The following is a 15,675-nucleotide window of genomic DNA, read 5'->3' as shown; positions in this document are numbered from 1 at the left end:
TTATTGTCACTATGTATGCACATACAATATATTTTATTTAGCCCACAAGCTTTTTGTGCTAGAAACTCACAGATGCCAAACTTGTATGGAAAATATTTAGTGAGGGACAAATCAAGTCTTGTACTGCTACATGGGGTGAGTCATACTGTACCTCTGTGTTTGATAGCTGAAACCATGGTTGTTTTCCATAAGTGAATATCTCCCAAAGAATAACGGCAAAGCTCCACACATCACTCTCCGTGGTAAACTTCCTGTACATTATGCTCTCCGGAGGCATCCAGCGAATTGGCAACATTGTATGGCCTCCCACCTAAGAATAAAAGACAAAAATAGGAGTAAACATACTTTCTAGCATTTATCATTCAAAATATATTACATAGTTATTTTATGCAATATAGTATATAATATACAAACTGAGCACATTCCATTATATGGAGTAAATGCTTTTTCTGAGCATCAAGTAGAAAATGGTAACCCATGTTACGGTGGGCAAATGAAACTGAATAATGCATCCAATTCTTCACTCTTTATACTTTTGTATAACACAGGTCTTTCTATAATATATAGTAAGAATATAAAATTGTATTATTGTAGAGCTATTTCAAAGAAAGAATGTCACGATTCTAAAGAAAGGCCATACAACTCAGATATACCCTAGGCACAATAATAATGTACAGAACACTGACTGACCTTTATATGCATGATGTATAGTTACAAAACATCATTTCATCAGTCGGAAACTATAGCATAATAATAACTGCTAACCATTAGAGTTATGCTCCCTCTTTCTATCAGAATAGACAACTTCTGTTAACGGTGTTAATGGTGACTATTCAACAAGCCCGAAGTTGCTACAAAACTGTGGTTAAGGTTAATTAAGGTGGAAGAAACATTCAGTCAACATTGGTGGAGGAAACATTCAGTCACTCTTGGTGGAAGAAACATTCAGGCACCATTTAATCATTAACAGAGCTGAAGAAGTTATTAGAAGATTTAAAACTAATTGGTTAAATAAAAGTTGAGCACCAGACAGTTTGGATGGGTGCAAATACAGATTACACATTTAGATTGCATCTACAGTACAATTATGACCAAAGTGGTGGAAATGGGTTGTAAGTGGGATAGATCACATAGGAAAAAGGTCAATGAGGATGTGTTCACACAAATGCGGACAATACAGTGCTAGACATAAATGATAAATATGCCTGCTCTGAGGCTTATCTTTTGTACCTAGGGCATGGTAGGGTAGGGGCAAGTTCGCACCAATGATGATGACCAGAGGTGGGGCTGCAGCTCAGTCCAAAATTCAAATATGGGAGCCACACCAACTGCCAGTGAGTCCCGGCCAGCAATGTTTGGAAGGGCAGTTGGATTATGGACTGCGCTGCAACCCCACCTCTGGAGCCGCCACTGTCGATGACTAGTAATAAACCAGACATGTGCAGATGTGGTTAAATGTCAAGATGGGCGAATATATGCAACATTTCCATGCACGCTTCTTTGAGCAAACTACAACTGATTTACTGGCAACTTGCAAAATAAATAAAGTATATATATATATATATATATATATATATATATACTTATATACTTATAGTAATGATTTATATATTTAAAACGTTATGGTTATGCACCCTGTTAAGAAGTAATTGGGCCAGTGTTATTCATGTCTGAAAATTAGATCCTGTCTTCAAAACATTTTAGCCCCCAACATGTGCCCGGTATTAGCATGTACAGTCATTTATCATGAAACAGTCTTGATACTGATGCTAGAAGACAAAAAAATCACAGTGCAATTTGCATTACAATTCGGTGCCAATGTAATATATAGAAAGAATAGGAGCACTACACAATTGGAAGCATATGTTATATAACACACGCAAATTGCTTTTTTTGCCTTGCTTTAGTTATCAATCCAAATAATTATATGTTAATTTTATTCCAGCTAAGATTGTTCTATGTTTTCTTTCTTTAATAATATCTGCATTGTAAATATAAGTTATAAGTAACTATTATTGTAACCTCGGGGCTCTAATTATATTCTCTCCTATGGTTATGATCTTAAGACACCTCCATTAATTAAAACTTCAATGTTTGTGGAGCTTAATTAGGCCCATGTGTTTACATGACTATTATAGGTCTGTAGCATAGATTAGACTGATATTAAACACTAATAAATATATGTCTGTGACTATTAGCATTGTGGTTGCTGGTTCATCTTTATGCATTGTTTAAAAAAAGAAAATTAGGATACAATAATAGGCCAGGCACCACATGTTCAGACATTATTTGCTTATTTAAACAAAGGCAAAGCTTCAAGAGCTTGTTTATTTAATGTGTTAGATGTTTGCACAGTGTGGCTAATTAAATACTTGAGATTTGCTAATACTCTGATATGAAGGGAATATAATAAAATTAGTCTTCATTTCTCTAAAATTAAGTACTAAAACAATGAGGTCTTGTTTTGATATTATTGTTTGCTTTGTGGCATTTCAAACATCTGAGAAGCCTTTTCAGGAAGATTAGATGATAACACTGCGCAAATGTAATTTGGTATGCATTACTGAATACAATAGGACAGGATCATATGCATTCTATCTGTCTGCAACATGAGCTGCAAATATGTTATATTCTACTTTTTCTTGTCTCTTTGTTCAGCAAACTGCAAATTGATTGTATTGTGTTTGTTTTCAGTTTTGTTTTTTTATCAAGAAATGTAATCAAAGACAAGCAGTAGACTAATTAGATGTTACCATAATTATAAAAATGTGATAAAACAGACAGCATTTATGTTTTGTGTTTTTATCAACCATAGTTTTTATTAATGAGAATAGTTTTGTGGGGTATAGAAAAAAGAAGGGGATGGTCAAGAGGGGAAAACATATGTTAGATCCAACATACACAACAGGGGTTATGTAATAGGTAGCGATTTCACAAAAAATCCCCCGCAACACAATGTTTAGCAGTCAAAGGGCAGTATTCAATTGATTTCACGGCCCGCATCTCCCGTCTAAAGTGACAGGAGATCGCGGGCCGCTATGCAATTGTGCCAGCTTTTCACGCTGATCGCGCCCATAGAGGTCAGGTTTAGCCGCGCAAAGCAGCTAAACCCGACCAAAGTGCTGGGCGCAATCGTGAAAAGTGATGTTTGGGCGCCCAAACATGTCACTTTTTGCACATTTCAGCTCTCATCCCCCAGGGGCTGCGAGCTGAAATGTAGCGCTTGGTAGCTGATCGCGCCCTACAGGAGCAAGAATAGAATAGCTCCGTCGGGCGCGATAGGGGCTGGAAAGAATTGAATTCCACCCAAAGACTCAATATCAAAAGACAAAAAAAAGAGGGCAGAGTTGTCAACCCTGACAAGTACCAATAGTGGTGGGGCATGCATCAGAAAGAAGCTCATTGCTAAACACAAGAGTAGAGTAACTTGCATATAAAGTTAAATTAGAGAAAAGAATCTGGTTTCGAAAGCCAAAATTATCAAGAGCTGCTCGCATAAACAACTAATGAAGCTTGTCAAAGTCCTTCTCTGTATCCAGAGAAAGCAAAACTGGGCCCGTCTAGGATACAGATATGATCATTCAGGCTAAAAACCTGAATATTTTTATCTGAGGCTTGTCTCTACAGCACGAACCCCACCTGATCAGGGTGGACCAGAGAGGGAAGGAGGGAATCAAGATGATTAGCGATGAGTTTAGCATAAATCTCAACACCACCAATTAAAAAGTCTATAGGACGGTAATTTTTACAGTCTTGCCCAAGTTTAGGGAGGGTCACAATTTGCACTTCTAACTTCTTAGAAGAAAACAAACCAGAGCCAGTGGCCTTGTTGAATAAAGCAGTAATGGTGGGAACTAAACAATCTTTAAAGGATTTTAATAAAATTAGTAATAAACCATCAGGTCCTGGTGCTTTATCAGCAGGAGTCGATAACCATTTCCACCTCTTGTGAGGTCCAGGAGGCATTTAAATTGCAAGGTCATCAGCAAAAAGGGCGGGAAATGAGAGACTGGAGAAAGGCCTAGATAGACGAGTCAGAAGGTTGGGCCAGTGGATAAATTATAGTTGAGGAAATTACTTAGCGAATTGGCTAGCGATATCCGCATGGTTAATTAATCCTATTTTGTGCCTGACAAACCCTCAAGTTACAAACCAATAATTTCCCAGACCTGTTACCTGTAGTTGCACACTACACTACCTGTAGTGTAGTGTGCAGTTTAGTGAGTTTTATTCCTGTGGAGGCCAATATGTGTGTATTTTATTATGTGGGAGCCAATGTGTATGTGTTTTCATTGGTCACGCACGCCGCATAGCCGGATAGTGTTCCTTGACAATTTTAAAATCTTGTGTAGTGGGCCTCAAGTTGAAAAAGGTTGAAAATCACTGCCTTAGAGGGATGCCATTTATACAAAGAAAAAAAGGGAAAGGGTAGTACATTGGTGCACTAGTCAAATTGCTATATGTTTAGAATATAAAAAGTAACTTTTATTGTTTAAAATAAGATTCCCCTCTGGGAATTAAAAGGTGGCAAAGTTTTAAAAATTATAGGTTGACAAAAAGAAATTAGAGATTAAAATGATGTGCCAGGGGTCTTATCACACCATCAAAATGGCTGCTTATGAGATCATAATATCTTGTTTGTATAGCATATGGTTCATATAAATACACTGTGTAATCATCAAAATCATGCATTGTCTTATTTCCACCATGTATTACTTACCGCATTGAACATATATCCTGTGTGTAAATGTCATAGGAACACACCTAAAATAATCTGAGAGTACAGTGATAGCCCTTTGTAACTGGGGGGTATCTCCTCCCCTTATTGTTAGATTCAATAATCTTCCAGTGATTAAACTGGGTTAGTGCTCAGAAATGACCTTCCTTCTCAATGACTATAATAGTTAATAGAACTACTGTATATGTTGCAGATTATCCTCATTATACTCTCAATTATGATAACATCAAATCAAACAATTGTACATTGCTGAGTTGATCTTTGTATCCCTCAACTTGAGACTATCGTCCAGGGACTGTTTAGCAGCTATGTCAGTCAAATTATGAGGGGACAGTCATCAGAAGAGTGGAGGTGATCAGGCCCAGAGTGTCGCAGTGTCTATTTGTCATACAAAATAAAATCACTGCATGAATAAGAGTTGTAAACAGAGAGAAAATATTCTCGTTCCGTTAAATTTTTTGACCTACAGATATTATTAAAGTCAAAATCTGCGAGCAGGTTCCAGAAGGTACTGAAAATGAACGAGAGTCAGGTGGTTGATGAGACCTACTGTATCTAGTTTGGGATCCAGGACTAAATTAAAATCACCAAGAACTAGAATATTGCCCCATCTAATTTTTTGTAGAGCAGTAAACACCTTTCTGAAAAAGGGAACCTAATTAGAGTAAATCGATACTAAAGTGACCCAGTTCTTCTCCAGGAGACCTATCAAAATAAGATAATGTCCAGATTTATCCTCTAATTTACAGTGTAAAACAAAGGGAATGTTAGCCCTAAACTAGACAGCTATTCCATTCCATTTAAAAAGACCATTAGCAAAACAACCCAGTGGGTACCTATGATCTCAGAAGACAGAGTGGTCCGAAGAGGAAAATTGAGTGTCTTGCAATGCCACTACATCTGCATGGTGTCTAAGGTGGAAAAAAAATCTGCACCATCTTAACAAAATAGAAAGTGTCAGGATAATATAGAAATACAGACATGACACATCCTAAAATGAAAGCAATAATTGTACAACAGGACTCTAAGACTGATCCCATATGGAGAACCGGGGACGGGGACAAGTACACTAAAATACCCTGGTATATCGGTCCAGAGCATTTACTGCAGGGCAGAAGAAAGTGCAGTAAAGTGAAAAAAGAGTGATATAAGTGGTACTAATGTCACCAACCATATATAACAACAACAAACATTAGTAAATATTGATTAAAAAAGCATCTACAAGAGCAATTGCAGCATAAAATTTTAAGAGTACCATTGGTCACAAGAAACATGAAAAAGTAATAAACAAAAACATAATTAACAGATCAAAGTGCCAAGGTAAACTCACATGTCTATGGAACAGCTAACCTCAAGCGATAGGCACAAAAATCCAGCAAAATGTTATGTCTCAGTGCAAGAAGTAGCAGTCCAAAGGTAAGTGAAATAATCCCAGGAAAAGTGACCATGATGCAATGATGGAAAAAGACAAACAGTACAAAGTCAGCAATTAGACCAGTCAGGAGCAACAAAAACATCCCTCTTGGCAGAAGAGCACAAAAGAAAAAGAATATCTCAATCGGAGAGGAGCTCAACTCCAACATCCAAGGAAGAGATGGTGTATATACATCCCTCATTATGAACAGGGAATCTTACCTGTAGGATATCTCTTGAGCACATAGAGCTGTAGTGACAGGAGCCTGAGAAATCCATGTAATCAGAGAGAAATCTGGGAAAAGTTTGAGACTACCTGACACCTGTAGGATTTGTTACTTGGTAGTAAAAAATGGACATGGAGGAGGGTATCTCTGCTGAGAGTACCAGAGACCATCTGAATCCTGGGGAGATGGTCCTTGAGGAGGTCTATGTCATCCAGGTTCAGTAACAGCTTGCAAAAACAAGACAGCAAAGCCTTCAATTCTGCATTGGAGACCAAGTCAGGAATGTTTCAAATTTTGATATTGTTTCAATGGGAACAATCCTCCATGTCAGCCATTTTATATCAAAGTGCGACCATCTCAGCTTGGAGTTGATTGTGGGCTGTTAACAGATCATTGTGTGTGGTCACCGAATCCCCCATTTTGTGCTTTAGGCTATGAGTGCAGGTGCCATTGGTGGTCAGATCAGTTTTGACTTACCAGATAGCAGCAATGAGGTCATTAGACAGTTCAGTCTGAAAGGCTGAAAAACCTTGACATAGGGTCCTGACAGTAGTCGGGGTCTCGGAGTGGCAATCCACCCTAGAACCTAGATGAAGGCTCAAGTTATCCCCAGGTGCTGACACAGGTGGTGTACAGGCTCAGATATGGAGTCTGATTTGAACCAGAAAATTTCACCAGAAGTGGTAAGGAGACTTTAGACCTTTTGGGAGGCATTCTAAGATGAAAAAGAAAACAGCAGCAAAAGGAACAACAAGGCCTCACCCTCCAGAAGGTAATGGTGCAGCTACTGTTGTCCAGCAGGCAATGCTAGATAAATTATTTCATAAAGCTATCTAAATTAGCTGTTGGTGGCTTCAACAGAGATTAAGCTGATCACTTCTTGGGTGCAGGCAGCAGAAAATAGGAGGATGTAGAAGGTAACCAATTATTAGACATACATCTCCCCTATAGATGTTACCATTTCCAGGGGCCACCAGGCTGAAGCTGCAGGGATGTGGTTACTCCAGCCAACAGGAAAGAGGAAGGACTTATGTGGCACTGACCTCCAGGAGATCTGATGGAGCCACTAGGAGCAGCCATAGCACTAGTTTCAGGACCAGCAATGGAGCAGCAGGAGAGGGGATCCGGAGCAAACAGCGTCAAGCAGCTAGGACTCAGACAGTGGTGTGTGCTTGATGAGATGAGACAAAACCATCTATGGTTAATCATCAATGGCTTTCACCACTCAATGACACTGCTGTGGGGGGCACGGTGGGTGATGGGCCAATAGACATCGATGGTCAAAGGCCATCCCAACTGCAGCTTCTGGGCAACTGGTGAGGGGAGTCAGGTGGTTGCCAGCCAACCTCAGAGAGTGGAGCAAAGTGGAATGCTGATCAACCTCAGTCCGGTTGTATGGCACAGGAGGTGGGTACAGCAAATGGCTCCCAGGGAACATAACAAGGACAACCTCATCATACAGTATTAACTTGGAAAAAATTGCTTATTTTTATTTATTGAATAAACATAAATGAAGAGAACATACAGTACACAGAAAACAAAAAGAAAAACTAAATAAAGACATGTAAGAACAGTAGAAAAACAAAACAAATATGAAAAAGTATATATTACATTGAAGAAATTTGAAATCTCTTTCTAATGCCGCTATTGCATCTTAACACAACATGAATCATGCATATAATAAATTATAGAACACAAACATGACAATGTTAGATACACAACAGTGTATTGTTGCTGTGACTGACAGTTGCAAATATTATGCTTCTGATTGCTATGGGGCTGACTCCGAGCCTGTTTCTGTGTAGCCAGATGTACTATCTTCTGCTAATGTCAGTTGCCATAAGGCAACTGTGAGGAATTGCAGGGCTTGAAACGGAAAGCTACAGCGCACACTGTTTTTCCGTCTGCAGCCGCAACTGTCATCATTAGCATCTGCACTTGCACCAGCCCAATGCTGGATGCGAGAGATCCATAAGAAACCACCTTACCTTCACTTTACGTGAGACTCAGAATAGCATGGAAATGTCGCTACACATCCATGGAACTTCCACGACACTCCTATGACACTCCCACCAAACAATTATCTTGAGTGTGCCCACAGTGTTGCCACCCAGTTCATACAATGAGAGATACAGTCCTTCCAAACCAGAATTGCTCGAATATGTACAAATGTGCAAAAATGTGTACATTCGCTTCTGCACATGCGCAGTGTGCTAACACTCGCTATTCAAGTCCATGAAAGGAGCTGCTTATGATTCAGAATTAGGCCCTATGTTTTGAAATTAAAATTTAATTCAGCCTAAATTATCCGTTGAAGAAGTAGTGAGCACTAAGAATTTACTTAATATTAAATAGACCCCAATTACTTGTACATATAGTTAATGCTGGTCATAAATGCAGCAGGATTGGCACATTGGCATAAATAGCTACAGGCACATGAAAATGGCTTATTATACTGAGAAAATGTCATGCCATTATGGTTTTGTGATTCATATAATGGTAATGCCTGTGCATCTCTCAACGGCTTTTGGCCCAAACTTTCAGACCTCCAAAGCTTCTATATAATTATAGTAGATCACTACTGTATACTGTCAATTGATCTGCCAAAGCAAATACGTAGAATGCACACAAAAGCACTATTAACAGCACAGTGGTCAGTATAGTTGCTTCACAACACTGCGGTTATAAGTTCAATTCTCCACTAGGGTCCTGTGCTGTTTAGTTTGCATGTTCTCAACATGTCTGCATAGGTTTCTTACTGTTGCTCCAGTTTCTTCTTACAATTCAAATATCGTGCTGGCAAGCTGCCGACTAAAATGTACCTAATGCCTGTGTGCTGTGTGTTAGATCATTTAGGGGTCTATTTACTAACAGGAGTTAAGGGGGAAAAGAGCTCAGAGGCATTGAAAATCCAAGTACATACCACTTCTCGATATGTACTAATGGATTTTCTTTTCTGCTCTGCTGCTAGCACTATTTCTGATAGATCTTATCACGCTGCCATAGACACCGGAGGTCATGCATGCGTATACCTATGCAGCCGACGGTAAGGAGGGGGGCAGAAACGGCTTAGGGGTAAATTTACTAAGATTGGAGTTCTATTTAAGAAGTGATGCTGCCCATAGCAACCAATCAGATTCTACTTCTCATTTATCTAGCACCTTCTAGAAGATAATACCTGGAATCTGATAGGCTGCTATGGGCAACATCACTTCTTAATAGAACTCCCATCTTAGTCAATTTACCCCTTACTGTCAGCAGGTTTCTATGAGCTGCATTAACTCCACATTATGTGGAGCTTTAGTAAATAGACCTGTTAGACTGTAAGCTCCAGTGTGACAGGGACTGATGTGAACGACAAATATTCTCTGTATAGCACTGTGTAATTTGTGGAAATGTATAAATCCACTATAGGAATAATCACGTGTGGGTGATCTTTCATGAATCAAAGCTTCTTTCAGCTCATAGACGCATAGAATGTAATATTACACAGCCACAGTTATTTTTTTAATTGCCACACTTCTTAAATGCTGCACATCAATTACATTAATAAAAGGAAAGGCTAATTGGCTAAATGCCCCTTGTGTTCAAAATATAAATGAGCTGCATAGATAGCAGAATGATCGGTGAATCCAAAGTAAAAACTGAGATAATTTAGCATTCACAGGCAACTCAATAAAATATAACACAGTAATGTATTTACACATACTGTAGTAATGTATTGCTTAATTTAATATGTAATAAAAAGTGTTTAAAACCCAGGTTATTATTACTGTGTAAAAAAGGTTAGAAGAAAAGCAAATCATATTGATGTCTATAGGAGAACCAGTACCGTAGTGCACTAGTAGGGATTGGGCAAGGTTGAGAAAATAGCAGGTCTCACACCTCACAAACTGTCTCATATCCCTATATCCTATTTTAAGGATCTAAATTAAAAGCAAAGAAAAACCTAAAAAATAAATAATCTAATAAAGTGGTCATATTGGGTTGTTGTCCAGTGATGATGTATTGATACACATGCCTGTATCATATGATAACCCTAGACTTTTGTGACTAAGGGGTCTATGTACCATACTTGCTTACCCTCCCGAAATGGTCGAGAGCCTCCCGAAAATCGTGTGTCGCTCCCGACCCCCCGGAAGAGCGGGCAAGACTCCTGGCCGGTGCAACCCACCCTGGCTAAATTTGGCCCTTGTGTTGGTGTGTATTTGTGCTTGGAGTAGGAGAAATATCTTGCAAAGTTTAATGGGGCAGATACTGATCTGCATGAATGTACTGTAGATCTTGTATTGTACGTCACTGCAGACTATGCTGGTGCTATATTAATAATAGCAATTATGATGATAATGCAAGAAAGTAAGTGGCATATCGACTGCCTTTATTTAAAATATTATAATAGTTCATTTTTGAAATATCAGAAACATTGGGGTATTTTAATTTTACAGTGGACTAGCCAAGATTGGCTGTGGCCTCAAGATTGTATCATCTCTCCAACATCTGCATTTTAAATAAATATTTTGCAGTTAATATAACGATATCATGGGACCCAAAGAATTTCAGCGAGATTGCTACTAAATTTAAAGTGGCAAATCAGCCATATAATTGATTGCAGCTTTAAATTTGTAGTTTGAGTTCACAGCTCACAGCTATACTGATGAGACAGTTTAGGAACCACTACAAAGCCTTTCCCTGGTTTACATATAGGTGCTCAAACATTAATAAGGAAAATGTCCCCTTACAAAGATGTTCAACAGAGGAACCTCTGAAGTATATTTTCAGTTATTTTTATTATGTGTTATTCCGTATATATGTCAGGAGTCTTGTTATTCCATATATGTCAGCAGGTGTCTTGTTATTCCATATATGTGTATCTTCTCTTGTATCGATGTGTTCACCTGAATAGACTGACATTTCCCAAATGTTTCCTTTAGGAAGTCACGCTCCAACAGATATTTGAAGCAGAGGAAAAATAATAATATACTGTAAAATCATTTTAATTCAACAAGTCAATAAACCGGTGATAAGTATAAGTGCTTGTAAATATGGATTGCTACCAATTTGTTGAGACAAAAGTATCAAAGCAGTGGTTAGAGATGTTATAAATCTCTTTTCTCTATTTCAAATATCTGCTGGGACTGTGATTTCCTAAAGGATACATTTGGGGAATTTCATGTCTAACAGGGTGAACACATCGATACAAGACACCTGACATATATGGAATAACATATAATAAAGAGAACTGAAGATATACTTCAGAGGCATTGGGTACCAGCAGTCGGGTTGCCGGCTGTCAGAATACCGACAGCGAAATCCTGATGCTCATAATCCCGTCAGGGGCTAGGTACATATTTTAACCCTCCTCCCTTCACCCCCTAATCCTAACCCTCCCTTCCTGCATCCTAACCCTAACCCTCCCTTCCTGCATCCTAACCCTAACCCTCCCCCCCTGCACCCTAACCCTAACCATCCCAGTTAGTGCCTAAACCTAACCCTCCCACCTTAGTGCCTAACCCTAACCCCCCTGGTGGTGTCTAACCATAACCCCCCTGGTGGTGCCTAACCCTAATCTACCCCCAGGGGTGCCTAACCCTAAGCTACCCCCCACGGGTGCCTAACCCTAACCTCCCACCCCCACAACCTAACCATAACCCCTAACCCTCCTAAACCTAACCCTCCCCCCGGGGCTAACAGCTAACCCGGCCGCTATACTTACGCTCAGGATGCCAGCTGTTGGGATGCCAGTGTCGGCATCTCTCCTGATGTTGGGACTCTGGCGCCGGTGTTGTGCCCGCAGGTTGGGATTCCGGCTCCGGCATTTCGCCCACCGGCATCCCGATCATAGGTAAACTGACTACATCCCCTTCAGAGGAACCTCTGTTGAACATCTTTGTAAGGGGACATTTTCCTTATCAATGTTTGAGCACCTATATGAACTGCCTAATTTTTTTCCTGTTACGTATATTGTTCGTGAGTGTTGGGTGACACTCAGCAGGTTTGTTTGTGCTGATTGCTCATTTGAGCTATATCTGGGCATCAAATTCTTATTTTTTCCCTGGTGTACATCCATGTGTCCGAATATGCAAGGACTGAGACGCCCACTGTCAGGGTCCAAAGATTTTGAAATACCTCTTGGTGCATCTTTAGGTGAACCATCGTTTGCACCATCAAAACTTGCACCAGATAGGTGCAGTTTCTCCATCTTAGTGTGGCCTCCGAAGTGGGTGGGTGTGCATCTCTGTACGCAACCGATTTCAGCATCACACCCGCAACATGACTGCGACACTGCCATAAGATGCAAAATCTCTGTGTGTCTTACATTTCTGCTACCATGCGCCTAAATATGATCTGCAACTCTGTACGCACTAAATCTGGATGCATACACGGTGCAACTCAGATGCATGCACAGATGAAAAACATTGTTCCACTGAGTCTAACTTTGCCGCTGCGTACAACTCAGAATCAGGCTTATACTGTGTAGATAACCAATTTATGCAGCCTATCAATTGGCTAGAAAATAGTGATGTCACAGAGACACATACCCATCAGCCTCTAGTCAATTGATTGAGTGAATTTTCATGAACTTTGGTATATTCCCACAAAACAGCTTTTTAAGTACACTGAGGAACAAGAAAAAAATGTCATGTTCCGAGAATGAAAATATTTGATTCGTAAAGTATTTTTAAGTGCTGATTTCAAATATACTGTATGTTTGTGAAATTTCTCTGTCATGTACTGTAAGGTTTTTGAGTGACATACAATTTATTTTTTAAAAACCCATACATTTACATGCTAATTAAAATCTGTTAAAAAAAAAACTATTTTAGTTGTTTGATTTACTGCTGTACTTTGCCTCAGGTATGTCTATTTTAAGTGTCCATCTATTGTCAACCAGCAATTTGGGGCACCGCTTGCCTTGGTAATGCTTTTCCATGTTAAAAATGTCTGCATGAAAACATTCTCTGTGTTCGTCGCTCACCGCACCCATGTTTTTCAGACAAAAGTCCAAGTTAGAGTTCAAGAAATGAACCATTTACTACAGATATTGCACCCCATTGCTTTGTAAGACACAAGAAGGTTACCCACTATTTCTGAATAGTGATTCCCTGAGATGTTTTGACATTTTTGAAACTCTGCCATGCAGCTTCTCCACTTCAATCAACTGTTCATCTTATCTCCCAGCTCTTAACAATACTCTGATCAGATCGTCTTCACAAATACCTCCTTTAATGTTAGCATCACTGATCAGGGTAAACTTATTTCTCAACTATGTGAATCCAGTTTGCATTTTATCCATAACCTTTTTTTTTTCAAGTCCAAGCTTGATGTACAATTAAGGAAGGTATATTTTATCTGGGTCAACAAATACTGTTCACAATATTTTTCTTGCCTGGAACAAGTGAGGTACGTTTAAGCCAATCCTTCAGAACGTAAATGTTTTTCTTGTCCTATTCATATAAAAAAACAACAGTACTTGCTGTAGCCTGACTGCACCAGTGGTGCATCTATAATGGGTGCAGGGTAAGCATTACACAGGGGCCCCTGGGTCCAAGGGGGCCAACACCACACACCCTTTACACATATATTATATTCTGGAATCTCATGTCGGCACTGCAGAAATCACTGGGAAAATGCTATGGCTGCCATTTTATAGACATTTGCGCATGCGCAGTAGAGAAGTCGCTGGGAACATGGCAGGGGAGCCATGTTCCTGGAGACCTGCACATGCGCAGTAGAGAAGTCATTGGGAACATGGCAAGGGTGCCATGTTTCCGGAGACCTGCACATGTGCAGTAGACTCTAGCACAGTGGAAGAGTTTCCTGCACTGCGGGAGAGGAGGGGTCCACATGGAAACTGTACATGGGTATCCTTCTCTCATTAACCACCCCTGGCTGCAACGCTAGCAAAAGTGCAATGACCTTTAGACCTTCACAGATGTTCCATCTATATTTCCAATGCTGAACCTTTTAAAAAGGACATTTATGTCCGTGATTAAAGAGGACCGCCTATATGCTAACTTCTAGGAGTCAATGAACAAGCACCATTTGCCAACTTAACATATAATAAATATAACATTGTATGTTCTCTGTTGTCTTATCTTTGTGAACCTGAGTCTTAAGGGACCCTGGTTTAACTAGTGAATCCAGACTCATATACTACACACACTGCTAACACCATCTGAAGGTAACATCAGAGACTGGCTTTGCTTTCTGGAGCTTGTTCATTTGGACCACACTGCAGTCCCCATAGTGAATAAGGGGCACTACGGCCTACAGCAAATGTTTGCTTAATGCCTGAAGTATATGCAGTAATAAGCAATGATACTGTAATTTTCATGGCCCCACTGCCACCAATGATATGTCTCTATAGTCTGTTCCTACTTGCAGTTATACTGAAAGCACCAAAATCACAAGAAAACGCACTTGAAAATAAATGTGGGAGAAGAACTTTATCTGAACGGTCAATGTGACATCTACAGAGATGGGAAAAAAGCACCTAAAGCTAAATAATTATTGCACAAACAGTAGAGAGAAATATTGAACAGTTTCAGTTATTATTAACGGCAGCATTAGAATTGTTGGTTTTTGTTTCAGTAACAGTGTACGTGCTGAATGCCCATGAACCGTGCGAAATAATAGCAAAGCTGACATCTGCTCCTTTCTACTGACTGGCTGCCTGCTGACATAAACTTTCATTGGACCAGTGGATCTCACGATACTCAATTCTCTCTGCAACTCTGAAGGCGGTGTTTTACAGATCATTATTTCTACACTTTCAATCAAGGGAAAATGGTTAGTGCTCTTTTAATTATCATAAGGCTGCATAAATCAAACACTCTCTTGCCTCTTCTCAAAAAGGAATTTCATTTTCCAAAGGGCAAGCAAATCAATTTTGCCAGGCACAGTTGCAGACAGCATATGTGTAAGACTCAAAGGACATCCAGTTGATTGGGGTGAAAGCTGAGCTGTGAATGAAGCAGTGCAATGTTTCAAACAGAATGAGTGAAGACTATGCTGCATCCATCCAAAGTTCTACATAGTACTTTAAGCTACCAATGCAACATCCATAACCCATATTTCATACATATTGTGCATAAGCAATAATGTGAAATATTCACAAATAAAATAATTATTTGACATTTCGTCAGCACCAATCATTGTTTTTATAATTTTAATGTGAAACCTCCATCGTTACTGCTGAGAGATGTCTAGTAGGGATGGACATCGGAAGTCCAGCATCGAATGGTTGACAGCTAACCGCATTGTATCATGGATGTGATGGTTAGCTGCCATGGCATC

At 39.6% G+C, this 15,675-nt stretch overlaps 1 protein-coding gene across 1 annotated transcript in view; it reads right to left on the bottom strand.

Moving 5' to 3' along the window:
- Positions 1-15,675, bottom strand: part of NTRK3 (neurotrophic receptor tyrosine kinase 3) — a 700,933-nt gene that overhangs the window by 15,912 nt on the left and 669,346 nt on the right. Inside the window, exon 18 of the mRNA XM_088452662.1 lies at positions 152-310. Coding sequence (XP_088308788.1) covers positions 152-310 — 159 coding nt within the window. The remainder of the gene's footprint in view (positions 1-151; positions 311-15,675) is intronic.

The sequence above is a fragment of the Taudactylus pleione genome, unplaced genomic scaffold (assembly GCF_031769625.1).
Source record: "Taudactylus pleione unplaced genomic scaffold, aTauple2 ptg000556l, whole genome shotgun sequence".
NCBI classification, from domain to species: Eukaryota; Metazoa; Chordata; class Amphibia; order Anura; family Myobatrachidae; genus Taudactylus; species Taudactylus pleione.
This window is presented reverse-complemented; position numbering and strand designations above follow the sequence as displayed.